The 22,377-nt window shown below is 42.2% G+C and overlaps 1 protein-coding gene across 1 annotated transcript in view; it reads right to left on the reverse strand.

The window, feature by feature from the left end:
- The window catches only part of reln (reelin), a gene marked incomplete at its 5' end in the record, with an annotated part of 105,684 nt that extends 83,563 nt beyond the window's left edge, over positions 1 to 22,121 (reverse strand). The window contains one exon of the mRNA XM_080028365.1: positions 21,869 to 22,121. Within this exon, the coding sequence (XP_079884491.1) occupies positions 21,869 to 22,121 (253 nt within the window). The remainder of the gene's footprint in view (positions 1 to 21,868) is intronic.
- Between the last annotated feature and the right edge of the window lie 256 nt (positions 22,122 to 22,377).

A 22,377-nucleotide genomic window follows, 5' to 3' on the forward strand; every position in this document is an offset into this window, starting at 1 on the left:
CTACTCCCTTCTCATGCATTTTCTACTCCCTCGCAGCAGTTTGCCTGCACTCTGTTTGATGTGGAGGCTCGGGGAAGAACGAGTGGAGGGGAGGCAAAGCTAGGGGCACAGGGTTACAATCGAAAAACAAGAACAAGGGCAAAAGGGAATGGAGCGATATATAGTAGTCGAGCGGCCCACGGAGAGCAGTGCTACCTGATCAATACAAATGCACAATCTAAATTATTTAGACAGGCCTCTTTCTCTCCCTTGCTGGGCAACGCAACAGACGGATGAGCCAATCAGATAAGATAAGATCAGATCCAATCACCTGTGGGGGTACTTCAGACACACACACACACACACACACACACACACACACACACACACACACACACACACACACACACACACACACACACACAAACACACACAAAGATCTAAAGGGGAAGGCTGTGGTCCTTTGATGGTAGCCTATAAAATTCTCGTCCTCACTTCATTTCTGAGTACTGTTCATTTGGCCGAGGGGGATGAGAAGCCATGAGGCTGATATGGGGGAGAACATTATGAACCAAGACTTGCATTCAACAAATTAGCAGGTTTTGTGTGAGTGTACATTAGTGCACTTGTGTGTGATTTGTTCATGTGTAAACACACCAGGTGTTAGGCCAGCACAGTTCATCCAAACATCTGGACTGAATTTTAGGCTCTACCTATAAGACTTATAAATGAACTATGAGACATAAAAATCATGTTTCTTTTCTTGTCTTTTCTTTTCTTATAGTGGAAGGAAAACTACATAAAGGACAATTAAAGGCAATTTCAATATGTTATACGTACTGTGTAATTCTGATTGCTCTGGAGATGGGTTAGGTGGTGGCAGAATAGAATGTTGAGGTTACAGCTTTTCATGGTTGAAGAGCCAGGGCTGTCTCCAGCAGTCAGGAGCACCTTGACATATATGCCCTACAGGGTCCCTTTGCTCTTGATCCCTCCCTCCTACTTCAACCCCACATCAGGACCTCTACATGTTCCTGGACAAGTCTAATGTCTGCAGTTGCAAGTGCACCCTAACTAGGGTCTAGCAAAACATTCATTACACTGTATGCATAGCCCTCACACCCTCATGCACACGCTCATACTTTATACTTGAACACACCACAGAGCATGTAATATTGATGATGCTATGTGGTATGCCTCATTACAGACACACACAACGTACCCCTACTCAACTATTGATGGGCCTGGGGCTTTCTTCACCTCTCTCGATCCACCAGGAGTAATGTTAAGGCACAAAATAGCAGCAGCACACCACATAATGAAACAAAACAAAACACAAATTCACAAAAAAAAAACTATACTGGCTTTGCTGACAATTCTCTTAAGGCCAGGACATACCAGTCCGACTACCCGAAAATGGAGACTGCCGATTCAGGGAGCTCCAGTCTTCCCGTCACGGCCGAAAAAGTGCAAAGAACACACCAAACCGACTGCTGACTTTCCGTACGCTCGGCGCTTGCACGGGACGTAATGTCTCCATAACAGCAGGCGGCGCTAATCTGTATTGTGGCCCGAAAAAATACGGAAGCCGGAAATTATGGGACGGCTCTCTAGACCATAAACATAGATATAAATACGTATTTATATTTATAAAGAGCACCATTTTTAGCAGAGAGTGTTGAGCATGGTGTCGAGCAGTCAACAAGGGTTGATGCATGTGAGTACTCGCTGAACAAAACAAACAAACACATTAAAACGATGGCTAACTGTTGTTAGCTGTTTGTGCTACCCGCCTCACTTCCGGGCTTCACTGATTCGCTAGCCCTCCACAAATCAAATTGCTCCAACTGAAAGACTGCCCGCCGCCGATTGAACATCAAAAGAAGCCCGACGACATCTACGACGACCGATTTCACGGCACACACCAAACAGATTTGTGTCCCCGCCCCCTCCCGACTCTACGACGGCGATTATCGGGCTGGTGTGTCCTGGCCTTTAGAGCCCACACAGACACAAGCAGAATACATTGTGAGGACTGATCAGTAATTCAAAATCTATGCACTATCCATTCACCAAAAATAAGATTACCAATAACTCCCAGTAGGCTACATAAGAAAGTCTATAATCAGTTAATCCATGTAAAGATTATTCTTTTACTTGTTTTATAAAAGTTTAAATATATTTGATTGAGATTTTGATTGAGATTTCTCAACTTCCTCGACCACCTGGTATTCAAGAACAACAGGATTGCATTAGATGCTGGTACCTGAGTGCATTACCCCCAAAAAGGGATGTGGTTGCCTTAAAAATGAATGCACTTTGGGTAGACAAAGAATATTGTATTTATGTATGTATAGTAGCAGTGAGGAATAAGCCATGATAAATTGATTGGTTGATTCTTTGAACAACAATCGGGTCTATTAAATAGTCAAATTGTGAAAATCAGACCAAAGTGCTGCTTCTGGTATACTGGATTAGACTGACCAGTGGCACCCTTAAAGCAATGGCAATGTCTTCTTAAAGCGGCTACGAGTAACATTTAAATATATTTTAAACAGCCTCATGTTTCCTCTGATAATCATAAATTACCTTTAACAGCAAACGAGACCATCAGTGCAAAGAAAGACGTTTTTATATAGTTTTTATTACTGCTTTTGGTCTGGTCGCACACCCAGTCCGATTTTCGGTTCGCTCGTGCAGGCTCTATGGTCACATATCCGTATTGGTCGCAGATTTCAGTGTGGCGCTGCAACGCGATTTGAGAAGCCTATCCCTCCAAGTGAGGGAAGGGGAGCGGGAGCCTTGTTTGAGACAGTTATTTGTCGTCATAATGACTGATAACGGGGCTGAACCATCAAAGAAAAAAAAGAGAATGCAATGAAGAAAAGCTAAAAGGGAGAGTGATATAGGCTACGGGCGGGACGAGGGCGTTGCCAAGCAACATGTACACAATTTCACGAGAGCGAAACTAGACTGCAGTGTTTACTCCTAAATGAATGAGCGGTTGGTACTAACACAAAGTTTGCTTTGCTTTACCATCATCAGATAACCATTATCAACAACACAAACACATTACCTCATCGTGATCCATACTAACTGCCGTCTCTCGTTCATTCGCTTTCTGTGAGGACACGTAATCTTTCAGCTCCGTGAGAGAGAGTAGTTAGGTGACGCTGCTGCATCAACTCATTGCAATCAGGTGTGTGTAGCACTGACTGGCATTAGTTGATGCAGTGTCAAAACCACTCTCACAGAGCCGAAAAGAGTCCTCACACTTTCAACACACGGACATGCACTATATTGCGCCCTTCTCAGTTCACACTCGCACGCCTGGCACGAGCTAGAAAACAGCTTTGCGACTGCGGGCGTCGTAAAAATACTACCGCTTTTGTCCAAAGGGGACGCCAACATGCCATGTTACTCATAGTGGCTTTAAGGTACAGGACAGGATGGTCAGTAATGTTGGTAGTACTTACTGACATGAGCTCATTCTCAGAAAACAGCATGGCAAGTGAAGACATGATTTACTGCTCAGCCTAGTCAACTTGCATTGAAGTCCGTGTGTGGTTGGCATGCCATGAACAGCTCCTTTCTGCTCTTTATGTACAAATACGCCCACCAGTCTTCACCACACCCACATTCATAACCTTTACTTGACTTACACAAGTCTTGGAAAAAAGAGTCTCCAAGTCTGGAAAGACACGGCTACACAATGGTGTTCTGAGAAGATTGAATATGGTAGCACTTGCTCGTACCAACCAGACAGATATAATATCATGCATTATCTGAGCTGTTGCATGATAATAGCATGGTATAGAATGGACACGAGCCACAATGTGAAAGATACGTCATTTGAAATGTAAGACAGTACAAAGGCGATATTGTAACAAGAAGTATTACTAGTTGAAATCCACATTGATTCCCCTAGGAGAACTAGGAGGACAACCTTTTTGTTTCCAAATGGCTGTAGGTTTTCCTGGCATCAATCAGGATAAAGATAGCCGACCATCTGACCCATATCCCACTGGCAGACACACACGTGCCCCAGAGAGGACCAGGAAATGGAGGCCAGACCATGGGGAAGCTACACTTCCATCTGTTTCCATAGTCATGCCAATGTCGGGGTGCAACTCTACTCTGGGCTTCCTGAAATGGTTCAAACTGTCACTCACCTGAGCCTGACAACATGGATTGGTCGCTATTTCCTATGATAAAGAAGGGAAAAACTGGTCCTTTAAACTGACCACAAGTCCAATAATGCAGACAAACTGAATCTTGTAAGTTTGAAATTATCTCCACAGAAGATTGTGTGGGAAGTGTGGTTCTGCACATATACTGTATGTGTCATGTGGTGTTCCAGTCAGGTCTTAGAGGCATCATTCCATTGCGTAACCTTCTGGCACCATCCTGGCCTGCCGGCATTACCATCTGCTGCTGTGAAACACTAGATCACAGACAAAGTATCAGCCACTGAAGGTTCTTTCATGATTACTGTCGATTCGTGTTCTTGGTCCAATTCACACTGTTGAGGTTCTAGTATTTCTTTTTACCATCGAGGATAGTAGAAGCCTTCATGCCTACCTAATTTGGCTTCACCCCTGCAACAGCCGTTGTGAAAAACAGGATTGAAGAGGCAGTTCTGTCATAAACATCCTGTTCCTCACACATAATCTGCACCAGAATTACAAGTCATTGTGCTGCTCTCATACGATGCAATGCATTCATGTGTCTGTTTACATTGATAGGAGCCTGCATGTTACATACTTGAACACAAGCAAGCAAAGGTGTGTTAATTAAAAATCCTGAAAACTCAAAGGATATGTTCTTAACCTGGGACTAGCTTTGATAGCAAACATCTCTTAGGGCTATAAACATTATTCATTGGCTCATTGTACAGATGCCTAAAACAGCAAACAGATCCCATCTAAATACTGCTCCCTGCTATAAGTCAGTGGGTTTTGCTACAGTTGTGTTATTTGAAACGTGTCCTCGTTACTCTTGATGAAATACCTAGAAAAATAGGAGAAGGGATAAGAATAACACTAATTTACTCAAATTAATCTTATAAAGCATTAGTTTTACTAAACATTCAGCATAAAAGGAACATCATTCAGCATAACATGCATCATTGGTGGGAGCTGTAAAGGATTATATTGTAAAAGGGTTCAGGATGATTCTTTCCCTCTGTCGCTTGGTGACTGCCAGGAATGGAGAGTGAGCTGTCCTTATGATCAACACCATGTGTTCCAGTTGTGGCAGGCAAAGCACCTTCCATTACTTATCAGAGCCATGCAGAACATGCTAACACACAATTAAAAGCCAAGGTGTTTAACATTAGAACAAACCAGAAATATAAACAATGTTAATTTAAACTAATGCAGGTTGCAGAGGAAAGCTGCCACTGCGTATGGCCTAGCTTTCCAGGGAGGAAATCCAAGGAATGTGAGCAAACACTAAGAGCCCATACCGTCTCAAACACTGGTGTGGGACCCAAACAACAACTCCTTACCCAAAAACACACTATATACTGTATATACTGTATATCAAACACATTTATAACAAGCTTAACACATCCACTCAATAGATCCTTCTAAGTGTAAAGAGACACCTCACAGACACAGAGCCAACCAACAAGCCAGCTGTGAGAGTACACACACTGACAAAATACAGATATTGAACACAACCCCACAGTTGTATAAATATTAGGGCTGTCAAGCGATTAAAAACATTAATCTAATTAATTACAGGCTCTGTGATTAATTAATCTAAATTAATCGCATACTTATATGACACTTTTATACCTGTTTGTAAACAGCTGTATAGCCTACTACAGTTTGTTTCTCTGTCTCTCTCTCTCTCTCTCTCACGCGCGCTCGCTCTCCGTCTCTCGTAACTTCTGTCTCCTCCCCTCAGCCAGCTTTATACCGAATTTTCTCAAAAAAACAAGCAGACAAAATTACGACTTTCCATCTCCCACAACAGACAGCGCTGCACTGCCACCATTTCGTAGCCTACTCATAGGCAAAAATATTGACACACACACACACACACACACACACACACACACACGGGGCGGGTGCTAGACAGCTAGCAAACAAAATTGGAGGAAGATTGAGAGATATGGCCTACTCACTGTTTTGAACCTAGCCTACATCGTTGCACCCACTAAATAAATAATGCACGGACACTGCGGAGAATTAAGTAAGATGTCTTCCTACCTTCATGCATCCCATAAACCGTCCATAGAGCCCTCGAGTCGGCCCCTTTCCCTTGCTTCTCTCTTTACCTTTCTCCCTTTAACCCACGCGCCCGGCCCGGCGAGCTACAGGTGCAGCTTCGCACCACTTTTGCACCGGGTCAAAAGGCATTATAGAAGTGCGATTAATCTGCGTTAATTTTTTTAATCGCGTTAATTTTTTTAATCGCGTTAATTTTTCTGTGATTAATTAATCGAAATTAACGCGTTAATTTGACAGCCCTAATAAATATATAATACCATCCACGATAATATCGGTATACATTTTCCGTGATGAAAAAGTGTCGCATGATGATCAACAACAACAAAACAGTGAGAGAGCAGTGTCAGCCCGGGCAACAACACTACAGTCAGTGTTTTCTAAAAGTGCAATGTATCTCTCCTATATGTGAGCCTTCCTGTACCCTACTGCTGCAAGAAGGATGAGGAGATTTGTGACAAACTAAGCGATTAGACGACACACAGCCTTCTTTATAGCTCGTCGTTTGTAATAATCAGCTGTTAGCAGCTAAGCTAGCTCACTGATCTTGTGACGGTGGACAGATGGAGCAGATTTCGACTACTTGTTCATGTTTCTGCAGGTTAAACAAGTGAAGACTATTGATAAGGTTTTGGCTTTTACCTGGTGAAGGTTTTATTGAAATCACAGTAACAACGAGCCCAGTTGTGTAAACTGGTAACGTAAACGGAGTCACGCTGCGGGCACACACGTTGATCTTCAGAGATCTTCTATTCTCACAAATAGGAATAGGTAAATTGTGATCAATCCGGTTGGAAAAGAAGGATGGGAAATGCCCTTCATATTGTCTCTTATAAGAAATGCTACCGGCTGCAATCACCAATAAAGTTTAAGGCCTATTCATTATTTCTTTTGATATCGTCATAAATATCGGTATCGCAAATTTCCTTGAAATATCATGATGTAATTTTGAGACCCCTAGTTCTAGCTCACGTGATCCATCGGGAGCCGCCCTGATAAGAAACAGGAAGAAGGTAATGAGGGACAAGCTGTCTACCCCAGTCCCTATAACCTCACTGCCTGCTAAGCCCATCTCAGAGACACCAGCCTGTTTAGCCTAGTGACCTCTATCCCCTTCCCACAGCTGGTCTGTCTTCCACCACCCACCTCCCATACTCCCTAAGGGCCCACCACAAACTGGTATACAACTGAGTGAGCCATGACCGGAAGGCATCGGTCAGAGCAAAGCCTTGAGACTTGGACAAGGAAGACAAGGACTTTGCACAGACATTTAGGGACATAAACACATGTCAAAAAAGTGAAACCCTTTCTGTTTGACTTCCTTAAGTCATATACTTCAAAAAAGACTCAATAACCACATCATTATTGACCAAAGAAAGCAGTTCTTTAACATGGCACGCAGAGAGGGGATCAATATGCTTCTCCACAAAAATGTAGACATTTCTTAATCGGGCAAAAGGAAGCTCTTAACCTGGAGGTCAGCAGTACAATGGTAAGGTGTTAATAAATTAAAGCATCCAAAATGTCCCTTTCCTGATGTTTTAGAAATATGTACAGGACATCATGTTCAATAACTAATATGAGAGTGAGCACCAATTCACCACTGTCATTCAATCTCGGTTTTTCTCAGTATCATTTATTTATTTTCAATAAAAGGCAATATGATAGGTCCAAGGAATGATGATTAGTGTAATTGGACCTTTAATTTTTGTTAATAAAAATTAGTGTTCACTGAAAGTCTCATGAAGAAAAAATCAAGATGTAATCCTTCTTTTTTTTTTTTTTTACCATGCTCCTTAAAAGAATGGCATCAAAATTTGCAAACCATCCAACATTAAATCTTTTCCAAATTGTATTCATTTTGGCATTATGTTATGTGGCTACTTAATGGGGATTTTATAAGTTTAGATACTATATGTAAGGAATCAAGAGGTCAAAACCGTACATTTGTGGACAAGGTGCAACTCCACCTTGGCTGCAGGTGTACAGTACAGGAGAAAATAGCTCCACTTGTGCTTGAGGGTGCTTTCATACCTAATAGTCCAGACTTACAGTAGGTCCGAACCAAGGAGGTTATTCCCCCATTCAAAACCTCCATTGACATTTTAACAATTCCTTATATCAAACGTTTTAACCACGGAGCCAACCAGATACCCCAATACTCGGGACAATAACACATTTTATTCAGTGCGAAAAAACACATGAAAAACTGAGAAAAAGGCAAAGGTATTTTTTGTGGGAGCAAAAGAACTACTGATCGCACAATCCATTGCGATTTCCGACCTTTCCCCAAAAAACGATCGTTTAGCCCGCTTATTTTTAAATACACAGAGCATCTTTCTACATTTATCATGTATGATCTGGTTTTTCTCTGTAATACAAGAATACAACCATTAACTAAACTTTTAGCAGCCGACAGCCGAGCTTCTTTTTTTTCTACCCTGTTTCAATGGAATTTCCATTGGAAAGCTAAATTCCGCGCGAGGAACTTTTCCATGGTGACCTCAGGTTCCACCAATCATAGAAGTTTCTGTGACGCTCTAGGATCATGGGTAGTGTAGTTCTCCTGCCTAAGATAGTGAATAAAACATGTTTTTTCTTAACACGAGGTTGATATCATGCAAACTTGTGTCATCTACCGGAGTATATAAAACAGTTTCACGCTCGAGTAGCTAGCAGTGAGTCTGCCTTCGATGGTTATGACATTGTGGCTAATAATCAAATCCCCTATAGAGAAAACTAATGGGATTTTTACTTCCGGAACAGCACTGTTGAGCCCTATAGGCTATAGCCTTCATCAGTTTGAATGAATGAAGAAAATGTATAAATAGATTAATATCCTGCAGTGTTGTCCAATACAGGAGGTCGCCCAGACAACACACACTTCCCGCTTTGACTACAGTTGAAATGAAAAAATAAATCTAAAAAACTAGCCCAGCAACCCCCACTGCTACAGTTTGCCTGTCAGCGGCTCGGAACCCCTCTTTGTGACTGGCAATAGCTGGTCCGCGGGAGGTTTCATACCTGTAATTTAATTTCAGATCAAACGGCGAAAGTACGAAAGTCTGGACCAAATAAGGTAGGTATGAAAGCCCAGAGTCAACCCATAGAGAACTATGGACTCAAATCTCTCAGTGTTTTAGTTGAGAGGTAGGCTGGTTTTGGTCAAATACAACATACACCTCTCCTCACATACGGAGATGGAAAGACCAAAGTTAATAAATGTTAATGTCATGGAGCCCCTCAGTCATGTTTAATTAAAATGACTCACAGTGCATCCATCTCCAACAGAGATGAAATAGCCTGAAATAGCAAATACTTTATTTTCATATTTCATATTGTACTTATTGTATTTACAATTCTAAAAAGTAGTCCTGCTGTTTGTTTGTCTTTTGACTGAATTCAGTCCCCATATAACCAAAATGTAATATTCCATGCTCACCTAGGCTTATGAGATGAAACGGAATAAGTGAGTAAGTTAGCATCAGGTGAACCTGCCCTTCTCTTAGCTATTCTCATGGGCTATCACTTCAAACTGCAGTTTTTATCAGAGTATCAACCTGGACTTTTGAACTGTTTGAGCTTCAAAAAGTAAAAGACACTGTGCTCACTTTAAGTTGTACAGCAATTGTGATTAGTTTTCCAAAATAAATATCAGCTTTTATTAAATACAGTGTAGGACTACATGGATTTTCAACAAGTCCATGACTTGACAGCAGAGTTACAACAGTATCATTTGATTCTGTTGTCGTCATAACAATTGAAAATAGAAATTCATATATTTCTGTCGTGTTTTCAAGCTGACACACAAGACAAGTCTACAAATTAGTCCATCTATCTGTGCTTGTAACATACAGAAGTAAAATCTGTATCCTATTGTTCCATGACATGACACATGTCCCTTTTGCAAATTCAAACAGATGTTCTGCCTATTAGCACTAACTATGGTTGTAGTACACATAGCTCTTAGCACAAGTTCAGACTCAAGCTGGCTGCAGTATTCCAGGTGGGCAGCTTGAGTCTGAACCAGATTTCCCGCTATCATAGATATAGAAGCTCTAATATGAATAATGAAACTTTCACTTTACACAGATTCCCTTTACATCCCTGCTTTGTCAGTCCTTTTCAGCATCTCTTCAACACCTTCTCCCCGTTGCATACACAATATATAAACCATAAATCATAAACCATCTTGTTTTTAATCTACATAGTTTGTAGAGAACATGCTATAATTTGACCAATCAGAATAATATAAAACAAGTACAATGTAGAGCTTGAAAGTTTAGATTGTCTTACATAATCAAATAACGTGTCAATAGATCAACTGAGGAATGGGTCACCTCAAAAGTTAAATGAGCCATGGATAATGCCATTTAGCCTCATTTTGTTTTTCACAGCAAATATCCACAGGGCTCTACAAAAAATACACAACAGTACACAAATGTAGTTGAAAGACAACACAATAATTGTTATTGAGTTTGTAAATTGAATTAAGATTGTATTCATAAAGCAATCCTAAAGTTTGGCTAATTGAAAGGACTCAAAGACATCCTGGGAGCTGGCAAGGAAGGCAGGATATTGTGCCTCACTTTTTTGCTCTCCGCTCCCTGCTCTTTCTTGGCGGGAAAATTACAGATTGTGGCCAACTAAGTGAAACGTACTGACATTTTTCAAAGTCTGACTCCATTGCTTTTGGGAATAAATGTTTGGGTGAAAGGAGAGTGGCACAGTGGTGTGTGTGTGTGTGTGTGTGTGTGTGTGTGTGTGTGTGTGTGTGTGTGTGTGTGTGTGTGTGTGTGTGTGTGTGTGTGTGTGTGTGTGTGTGTATGCGTGTGTGCATGCGTGTGTGTGTGTGTGTGTGTGTGTGTGTGTGTGTGTGTGTGTGTGTGTGTGTGTGTGTCTGTGTGTGTGTGTCTGTGTGTGTGCGTGCGCGCGCATGTGTGTGTTTGTAATGGGGGGATGTCATAGAGCAGAAAGCAAAGATTGATTTCTAATTAACAAGCTGGTTGCAGTAATGAAAGACTACAGTAGATGGTCTCTACAGGCAGTGGATCAATTGGGAGCATTTCCCTTGACATCCAATCTTAATCACAGCGGCACAGCTTGTTAAGAATACACTTATTGATGTAATTAACGCTGTCATGCTCCCTCCATCTCCCCTCTCTCATCCCCACCTCTTCTCTGTCTTAACCTCTACCAAGTACCTCTGCTTTCTCTAGATAACATATATCACTAAATTACTCTTTAGTCCTATAGAAACTGCTGTCAAGACATAGCAACATGTGCACTATAACAAATGTCTTAGGTCACTATCAAAGTCAATGTGATATTTATTTTAAATAAACATGTTTATGCACTGCCACTGGCATGAGTGCCATCTCCAGAGTGGGCTTAGGTACATTCTGAGGCGTGATAAAGAGTCAGTTCCATTTCATATCCATGGTCCCTGTGAAAGTGAGCACTGAGCGCCAGGTGACATTAACTTTACAAGATAAAGCCAATAACAGAAATCAGCCAAACAGGAGCATTGTCATTTACATTGAATGGTCACAGACAGTCTTCCTAGAGCACAGTGATGTAGGAAGGTGGAGTTTATCCTTTTTTTTTTTAACCTTTATTTATACAGGTATATCCCATTGAGTCCGAAGACTCTTTTGCAAGGGAGACCTGTTTTCCTTTCCCACGTTACCATTCACACACACATTCATACACCGATAGCAGGCTAACTATCGACATTCACACGAGGCAAGGTGGGTGAAGTGTCTTTCCCAAGGACACAACAACTATGACACAGGTGGCAGGGCGGGGATCGAACCTCCAACCTTTTGATCATCGGCCGACCCGCTCTACCAACTGAGCCACAGTCGCCCCTTCTTCTTCATCGTTCTGAATTTCAGTTGACAATTACAGACTCCTTGACAAGCAGGTCACAATCTAGCACATGCTGCTCCTTTAGGTACTCCTTGGCAAAAAAAATATATACTGATTTTAAAGAGATTATCATTTCACTGACATAAAAAAGGTAAAGATAAGCTTGACCTCCTGGAATCTCCCTGATAAACCCTAAAGCAAGATAAATGTACTAATCTTTACTGTGGTCCACTGGGAGAATAGCTGTGGAAGTTCTGATCCTGAGTCAGAGGTCACTGGTGACACAAAGATTTAGGAGTAAGGGTTTGATATGTGGGATTTCACGACAGAGCATTAGGGGATTTAAGTATTTTGAGGACCCTATAAACAATAACTGCCTCAACCAGGCTGTCACCTTCGGCTGGTGTATGTGTGAGCTTATGCTTGTGCACAGATGTGTAATCTGCCTCTGCCAGCCTGCCGTGCCTCTGTTGCCTGGTTGTTTGAAGGAGGCTGGTGCTGAATTGGGGGTAGAGCTGGGGCTAATCCGCCTATGCCACGCGCCATGTGCCCAGCACCCAGCCAGTTGCACCATGCCGCCTCCTCTGTAGAGGGTCCACTGGAGCGCTACAAGGCCCTCTTTATGCTATCAGCACAGACGACACACTGCCCCCCAAGCAGGGATTACAGCTCTCTCAATGAAGCCGCCAGGAGGAAGATCCAGAGCAATAGGAGGAGAAAAGGAGGAGGAGGTACACAATAGTCCAACAGGAGCTCCATTCTCTAAAAGGAAGAGGCCATCGGCAAAGCTGACACGCTAATCAGTAGCGGCTGGGAAACCACCCCATGAGAAAAAAACGTCCACCACAGAGGATGGGGAGGAGGGGAAAAAGGTTTTAAAAGGATCCATCCCTTTTTTTTTAAAGCCGCTTAGAGCCACTTGGTACTCCTTAAGGAGAATGAACACTACACCATTGTTATCAGGTTGATTGGGACGGGGACATTAGCATGAGTCTGAAAAGACACACAGATCTCTAAATGTCATATGCAGACCTGATATTTGGGCTTTCTGTATTATAATTGCAACCTGTCTGTTAGTTGAAGGTAAACATGAAAGAGGCAGAGGCAATAAAAAAATGGAAAAACTCAATGTCACCAGCTCTTCGGAGAGTTGCTGGTAGATTATCTCATTGCCCCGTCCATCTCCTGCTGGAATTTCTCGTTGTCCACCAATGTGCAGAACATCTATGCCTCATAAAGCGATGCCAGTTTTGTCCCTGGAGAGACAGAAAGCTCAGAAACTGTGAACGCAATAGTAGCTTAGCTGTTTGTTGCACAGTATAGGGTGCCCCCCAGTGATGATGCTTGTTCTGACCAATCAGTGGTCTGCAGTGTTTCAGGTCGCAGTTTAGACCCTGAATCCCTGATCCCAAGGATATTGATGGAGTACAGCCAATACAGTAGGTACCATGTACCAAGGACTTTTTCTTATTGGAAAACCAAAAAAGCTGAGTAGAGTAGAATAGAGAAGAGAAGAGAAGAGAAGAGAAGAGAAGAGAAGAGAAGAGAAGAGAAGAGAAGAGAAGAGAAGAGAAGAGAAGAGAAGAGAAGAGAAGAGAAGAGAAGAGAAGAGAAGAGAAGAGAAGAGAAGAGAAGAGAAGAGAAGAGAGAAGAGAAGAGAAGAGAAGAGAAGAGAAGAGAAGAGAAGAGAAGAGAAGAGAAGAGAAGAGAGTACAGCCGGTACCATGTATTGAAAAGGCCATAAACCAGGAGTGGCTTCTCTTTTTCTACTTGTGCTGTCTAAAACTAATACTTCCAGACACCAGAAAGGGACACATGGGAAACACATAATCAATAGAGAGGCACTCCAAATCCAGCAAACCCCCAAAGCAAAAACACACTCCACCAACCCAAAATACTTATGCCCGTTTGTCTGCCCATACAAGTTACTGAAAAACACAACCAAACATTTGCTTGTTAAGAGCTTTCTTGTTTTATCTGGAAAATGTATCTGTTGAGGAAATAAAAAAAAATTATAGCCTATTAATAAAAAATATAAAAATATATAAAAATAAAAAACTTACATATAAAAAAATGCTGCTTTCCCAGATGAACTGGCTCAGACACACACCTCTGTCTGGCAGGGATCCACTCACTCTTCATTTTTAGCTCTTTTCTACAACACCTCGCACTATGCTGGCACCAGCCTGGCAAAGGCTAACAATGTTGTTTCTCCATGCTCTGATGCAGTGAATCAATGTTCCAGAAATGTAGCATATAACTGCCATCTGGGCTACTTTACTATCACAGACTCAGATTCTGTCGAGCTGCTGCAGAGCATTTTTAAGAGAAAATACAGTCAACAAAAGAGCAATTGGCCATATCTGCAAGCTTGCTGTGGCACTATTATATAGTCATAGGTTTGTATGGTTGATCATAATAGCCAGAGCATGTTCCTGTGAAAACAACTTCACAAAGTAATTTAACACCTGTCAAGAGGAAAATAGTAACCTCCTGTTCACGTTACAAGTTATATCCTGTTGTAACATTGATAACAAAGAATTGTAGTAGCATGCTAATCAGGACATATACACTCACTGGCCACTTTATTAGTTACAGTGGTTAATTTTCTTGTTAACACATATAACTTATCAGCCAATCACATTGCAGCAACTCAATACATTTAGGCATGTGGACAGGACAACTTATTGAAGTTAAAACAGAGCATCAGAATGGGGAAGAAAGGGGGTTTAAATGACTTTGAACATGGCAATGTTGATGGTGCCAGACGGGTTCAGAGTATTTCAGAAATTGCTGATCTACTGGGATTTTCACTCTAAACCATTTCTAGGGCTTACAGAGAATGGCCCGAAAAATAACAAATATCCAGTGAGCGGCATTTGTGTGGACGAAAAAGCCTTGTTGATGTCAGAGGTCAGAGGAGGATGGGCATATTGGTTCAAGATGATAGAAAGGCAAAAGTTACTCGAATAAACACTCGTTACATCCAAGGTATGTAGAATATCATCTCTGAACGCAAAACACGACCGACCCTGAAGCAGATGGGCTACAGCAGCAGAAGACCCCACCAGGTGCCACTCCTGTCAGCTAAGAACAGGAAACTGATGCTGCAATTCGCACAGGCTCACCTAAATTGGACAATAAAAGATTGGAAAAGTCTTGCCTGGTCTGTTGAGTCTCGATTTCAGTTGCGAAAGTCAGATGGTAGGGTGAGAATTTGGCGTAAACAACATGAAAGCATGGCTCCATCCTGCCTTGCGCCATCAACCATGCCACGTTAAAACTCGCCTAAATCCCCTTTCTGCCTCATTCTGATGCTCGGTTTTAACTTCAGAATGTTGTCTTGACCACATCTACATGCCTAAATGCATTGAGTTGCGGCCATGTGATTGAAAGATTAGTTTTATAAGCAATTACTGAACAGGTGTACCTAATAAAGTGGCCGGTGAGTGTATGTTAAAGCAGTGGAACATCTGACCTGTCTATATGTCATGATGGATCACCCACTAAGAGCTGGGTGCCGTGTGCATGGCCAAGCATACATGTTTGACAAAGGGAAGATGCCCAATGAATATTTATTCTCATGTCTCGCCGATCTGCTCCTTCATATAAAAGGACATATTGAAGAGGATACAAGGCCCTTCAAATGCTTCATCATTCAGGGGCACTTTACACGACAACACGAAACGGTGCAAACGCGGAAAAATTCCCGCGGTTGCACTATATCATTTACAGGAAAACAGCAAACGCTTTTGAGATCACCTCCCAGGGAGGATTTTTTGGAAAACTTAACGGTTTTGGTTTCCTGTAAACACCGAAACCATTTCCCCTGATAACGCTGACGTCACGGCTCCACCCTCACACATGCGTAGTCTGTAACATTTGCTGTCAAAATACCCACAACACAAGCGAGTTATAAAGTTAGAAGACAACATGAACGGTGTCTCCACGGCACCATCACTGTGATCAGCGGAGAGTGACGTGCAGGGCTAAAATATAGGCTAACACTCGCCAATTTAGTCCAAGCGATTACCTCAGTAAGTTATTGAGACCACCCGCCACTTTGGCTGGGGAAAGATTTGTGCTCTGCCTGTTTTTCTAGCTAAATAAACGTGTGTCACTTCTATATGCCAGGGACACGGCTCTCTCTACATTAAAAACACTATCAGCGTGCAGCGGTTAAGCTAGCGGCTACTGTTCAACAAAAGGAGCATTAAGGCTACGGCTTCAAAGTAAAAGCATTTCACTGGCTAAACATTAATAGCATTTCACTGGACACACGTGAGTTGACTTTTATTTTGAAGTACGCCTAACAGGAAGGTATCCGCTCACGAAGGAAGCCCCTTCACTATCAGCAAGTCTTCTGTTTTTACGAGTTCAATGCGGTGAAATAAGAGGACAGAAAGCTTGTCTTTTACAATATTTGTAACCCCAAGCTTACACCAACCGCTTTATGAACGTTAGTGGCATTAATTTTCGGTTACAGTAAGGTTTTATGCATCAAATTGTACCGGAAGAGCTATCTACTAGGCTGTGTCAACGCTGACTATTGGCTTGGCACTGCTGCTACAGCGATTTCGGCCCGTTTCCTCTGAAAACTTGTGTACGGGTGAAGATGTCAGATAAATTGTGTCTGAACGGGGTTTTTTTTTAAACCAAAAACTGGAAAACTGTCACGTTTTCACAGTGTAAAGTGCCCCTCAATGTCCACAAAGACAGAACACCCAAACACACCCAGCAAGCCCATACAAACAGTAATACACTTGACACACTTCTCTCTACTCAGTGAAGTGACCTATTCAGACAAAGCAGCAGGAGGCAGAGGGGCTGAAAAGCTAGGAAGCTAATTAATGTGGGTTTGGACCACTTGAAAGTGCTAGCTCTGTCTGCAAGTTGCTTTTTCTTTGCTCACAAGAAAGCCCTATTAAAACATTAGCCCCTATCCCCTGTACTCTTTTCTCACTTGTACCTCCTTCTTTAGTGCCCCTGTTGTGAATGAATGTCTGCCAGTCTTTTGATTGTTCATTGACCAATGCCTGCTCCATCAGTTTTCCTTGTCTTTCAAACAGATAAATATAAAATACTACCGGTAATCTGAACAGACACACAAGGAGCACCAAACTAGTGTACATAAAGAGTGTGGACACCAGCCAAATCTAATCACTCAGAAGGTAGCAGAACTCCAAGTAATGCGGCCCTGACAAGACGTGGTCAGAGGTCACAAAGCAGACCCTTAACGGACCTCTCAGAGGTTAAGTGCTGCCGAAGGCGATGGTGACATCCGACGGGCTGATGAAGTCACAGCAGATTGATGGTATTTTGGTATTCAATCTAAAGATACATTTTAATAGACTATAAGATAGGCCAAGTGTTTCCACAATGCCTTGCTGTGGCTTTACTGATATGACCTGGTCTATGGTAAGATAATATTTGTTTTTGTAGAACCTTAACAGGGCCGTTTGCCTGTGACCTTCACTTCAATATGACTGACCTGTTGTTCTACAGATATCAGTCACAACAGCACACTTTCAGAAAAAAGAAAACTCCCCCCAACCAGGACAAGTAATCTACTTTGCAGATAGATAATAGCCTCATTCCCATTGCAGGGCACACTAAATTGTGTCTGGTGGTTGGCAGGGGAGCTGCTACATTAATTCACAATGTCTAATCTGATAAGTTATCATGGGAAGAGCTGATGGCATTTTGTGGCGGTGAATTTATCTCCAAGTTCCCATTAAGAATGCCATTTAGTGGCATCGTCCAAATCTCCTTGAAATGTTGATTGTTTCTTGGGCCTCTTCAATCATTTGCACATGAAAAGGTCCATGGAACAGGGACTTTTGTACAGACCACTGTCGGATTAGCAATGGCCATCTCAGCCTGTACTGTCAACTAGTTCTCTCACAGCTCTCTTGTTTTACCCTCAATCACTTTCCCTTGCACCGCTGCGTCTCCTCCTGTTTTTCTATTGTGGCACTGTGTTAGAGAGGCGCACTGCTGAATCCCAATTCTGTGTAGGAACAATGACTTGTGTGAAGGAGAACCTGAACCTGCATGCCTCAGCAAGGGCTTGCGTAAGTTGTATATTTAGTGCTCCACACTGACATCAATAACGCTGCATATACAAACCCACAAAAACTCCCAAAATCAAGCACTCACTTAAGTTTTTTAAATACCATAAACATAACATTGGTAGTTTTATTGACACCAGCCATAACACAGAATTGTATACAAACAAGTATGTAGTGTGCTTCAAACCACTCATATGATAAACACAACTGTAGCTGTAATCATGTAATCACGCATAATTACAAACAAGGATCAAAACAACTGAAAGTATTGTACAAATGCCACAACATACAAATGCACTGAATCAGTCTCACTAACTCTTCTCGGTGTGAGAAGAGAGAATCGCAATTTTTTTAGGCTTGAGTTTTGCATAAAAGGTTTGGTGAAGGAAGCTGTAGCTCTTAAGTGTTTATTTGTTTTCTAACTTGATTTTTGGTTTAGAGCACAGAGAGAAATTTTAGGGGGCGCCCTTAGCTCAGTTGGTAGGGCGTCCCCCCACCTCCCCCGGGCCGGGCCCAGCAGCAGACTCGGGTTCAATTCCCGCCCGCGGTCGTCCTCTGCATGTCACTCCCCTCTCTGCCCCATTTCACCTCTATCTATTCTTCTCAGTAAGGTACTAAATAACAAATTATTTAAATCATGGTAATGAATTTAATCAAATACAGTATGCTTAACTAAAAAGGCAAAAAAAAAGCTGAGACTTTAACAGCGTGTTTATGAATGAATTACTCTTTTTACTCTCAATGCTGTTGTTCAGCTTTAAAAAATTTAAACATGTTTCCCAAGTCGGTGTGATGAGATCGAAAATAAATTAATGAAAAAAAAAGCAATCTCTTATTGACCGTGTAAAGAAACACAGCCCCGGGTTTTGTATTCTGATGTTGCCTTCTATAAACATATGGTTGTTGTACATCAGCATTCCAAGTGAAGTCTTAGATACAATTTAAAAAACTCAATGAAAGCAATAAAGAAATGCTTCCTTAGTGTTCCTGTAAAAGTGGTTCAAAGGAGTCGTTTGATTATTTAGAGGACAGGCTCAAATCCCAGTGTGATCTAACTTCTTTTTTTCTTTCTCCTCTGAAAGATAAGGCTGTACAGTATGTGTGCAGTTTGTATGAATATGTTTATGCGTGTGAGTGACACTTGGTCTCTTTTTGTCAGCTAGAATGAATGACCCTAGAGTCTGAAAGCAAGCATACATTTCCACAAATCTTTTCATTTCTCCTTGCTCTGTTTCCCAGTGGTTCAGAGTGTCGCCACAGTATTTCTGTTTCCATTTTAGCCACTATGACCCTGCCAATACACCCACCCTCTAAAATATTTCACACAGCCAATAACGCAACCTCACTTGGTCACTTCATTCTGATAGCTAAACACAGTAATCGTGCCTACAACACACACAACCACACACTCTGTGTTCACTGCCCACACATGGTCTTATCACTCAAAAGTAAGAGAAGCAAAAGGTCACAAACCCAATTACTGTACAAGAAATCGGCCACACAGAATCTTCCTCTTGCTCGGCACGGAGTACTGAAGTGGTTACTTAAGCCAGTCACCTCCTGTCTCTTTTAGAAGGGGTCATCTGTGTCTTTTCTTTATTCAAACTTTCCTTCGCTCCACTAACAACCTCTCTCTTGCACTTTGCACTCTTTCTTCAGTTTTCTACAGCCCATCAACAACCACATGGCCAGCATCTCTGATGCCTTTCAACCACCATTTCCACAAGCAGCTCTTTCACTGGTTACTGGTCACATATTGTTTTTAGAAGATTAAACCCAAAGCAATCCAAAACAAAAGCCTACAGAGCACATTAAAAGCAATTAGATATAAAACAATTGAGATCATACAATAAAACGCTAACTTGCATAAATTAACAAGAAATGGCACAAACACTTACCCTTTCGCAAATATCACTAGAGGATGTAATTTTTTTTTTAATCTTTTTCTTTTGTTCAGATTTAAGCAGAATTATCAGATACACGTCCACTCTGAAGCCAACACCTGTATATTTAGCTATCAACCCACCTATTTCCTGACACAATTAGTCTGGCAGTGAATGTGGTGACAATATGTTAGGATGGATGTAACCATCGAGATCGGCGAAGATGATACAAGTTAAAAGGGGGGACAGGGACCGGGACTGCTCTCACTTGTCATTTATCCTTCCATCCCCAAAGCCACTGTAAACCACATAAATTTAACAATGAGATGCCATAACAAGAGAAATGTGAGCAGCTTGGAACCCTGTCATTTTCCCGTGCAAACCCCGCTCCTGGTATCTTATCTGCTCAATCCTCTCATCATCATTTAAATCTCCCCCTATTCCATCCGATCCCAGCCGTGGCCCTATTTAAATATCTCCCTCCACCCAGTCCACTACATTTCTAATGCTAATTATTTAAACCTCTCTGTGCGCTCTATCCCTCCCATCAACCAGCTAGTTATTCAAATCTCTCCCCACCCGCTAAGCCCGGCCCCAGTTAAAAGGTGCTTGACTGAAGGGGCTGATCTGGGCTGTTATTTTCAGAGCAAGGATAATACAATGATTCTTCCAGGCTCCTCTCCTTTCCCGTTCTGTTTTCCTTGCCTTTTCATATCCTTTTCTTTCTATATACAATTACAAAAACTCTGCTGCACGTATCCTTTTTGTTATCAAGACGTTTATTTGCCATGATAATAGAATGCAGAACACGGAAACAAATCCCCTGTTTGCCTTTTCAATTTAGGTGAAATACAACAAAGAGGCTTGGGAGAAGATATGGATAAAGTACACAAAATGTGCGTATGGTTAGGACATTTGATAAAGTATGTATACATCCAATTCTTAGAGAAGAGGACAGCTGCATGGGAATGTGACCTTAGTCAGTCTATGGTAGCCTGTGCGGGTCACTGTCCCCAGTGTTAAGTGAGTGGTGAGAGTGAGTGACTGAGCATTGGTGACACAGTTTGGGAGGTCAGAAGGGATCTTTTTTTCCAGGACCAGGTGCCAGCACACAAGTGTGGGAAAGGGGACATTAATCTCCATCTGTTCTTACACTCTATGCACGGTTTACCGATTCCCAAATCTTTATGTCTATCAGAGAGAGCATCTCTTCCTCTGGTGCTGTCTGTCCTTTCGCACTCCCAGTTTATGCAATCTTTTTCTCATTCAGTTGGAGGGATCTCGCTGTTATTCCTGTGGAGAAGCCACCTACACATGGAGCATCAGGATCACTGCTCAGTGAAACATCAAAGCTGCTCACAGTACTGAACAGGAGTCCCACTCAGCATCACTACTTATTAGTCACATAAATGCTGGTTTCCATCAAGAGCCACCCCACACAAACTGCACACTCCCATATGCACACACCACAGCAGTAGCTCGAGTGAAGCAAAACACCTGCAAGAAAATGTGTTCAATGTGCACACGTGTGTCAATAGTGAATGTATTTCAATAGTGAAATGTATTTTGTGCATAATACACGTTTTTGCACAATTTAACAACATGTATTCCTGAAATTCTTTCAAAATAAGACAACTATTTTAAAATAATGCAAAATGCACTGATTTTCAAGACTAGTGAAATTTACCATCAGATCAACACATTAATTTCTTAAGTGATTCAATACTAAAATCAAACCATTTACTAAAACACAGAATAACATTTTCCTCAACATGCAGCAAGAAAAAAAGAAAAGAAAAAAAGTGGACACTTTAGGGGTTGTGCTCACCTTGGTACTCCTGTCCTGGGGTGTAGGCAGTGGGGTTGCCTGTAATTTGGAAGGTGAGTAGCACCTCTCCCACACCTTCTGCCATCCCGGCTCCCTCCAGCTCCCCATGGTGGGTGCACAGGAAGAAGAACGGGTTAAAACGAGGGTAGAAGCTTGCAGGAGGCGCCCCGAAATCCAAGCTGCTGCTCCCCAAGACTAGGGCCAGCAGGGCACAGCCTAAGGCACCCCCGAAAGAGGCCCGCGCCATGGCCATCTGCCCTCAACCAAGCAAGGGACTGAGGGACAGCGGAAGGTGGGTGAAGAGGTGAGGAGAATTATGAGTGGGAGCAAGAAAGGCACAGGTAGAGTTCCAGAAGGGCAGCTTTCTGGAGTCCACGGATGAGTCCAAAGTCCAAAAGTGCCTGCTTCTCTGTTTTAAGTGCAATATTTCTGTGTGAGTGCGTGGGCTTGGCCGTCAGGAAAACTGTAGAGCTCTGTTGCTCTGCCTCCTCTCCCTTGTCCTACCTTCA

This window comes from Ammodytes marinus (genome assembly GCF_949987685.1).
Source record: "Ammodytes marinus genome assembly, chromosome: 5".
Classification (NCBI taxonomy): Eukaryota; Metazoa; Chordata; class Actinopteri; order Uranoscopiformes; family Ammodytidae; genus Ammodytes; species Ammodytes marinus.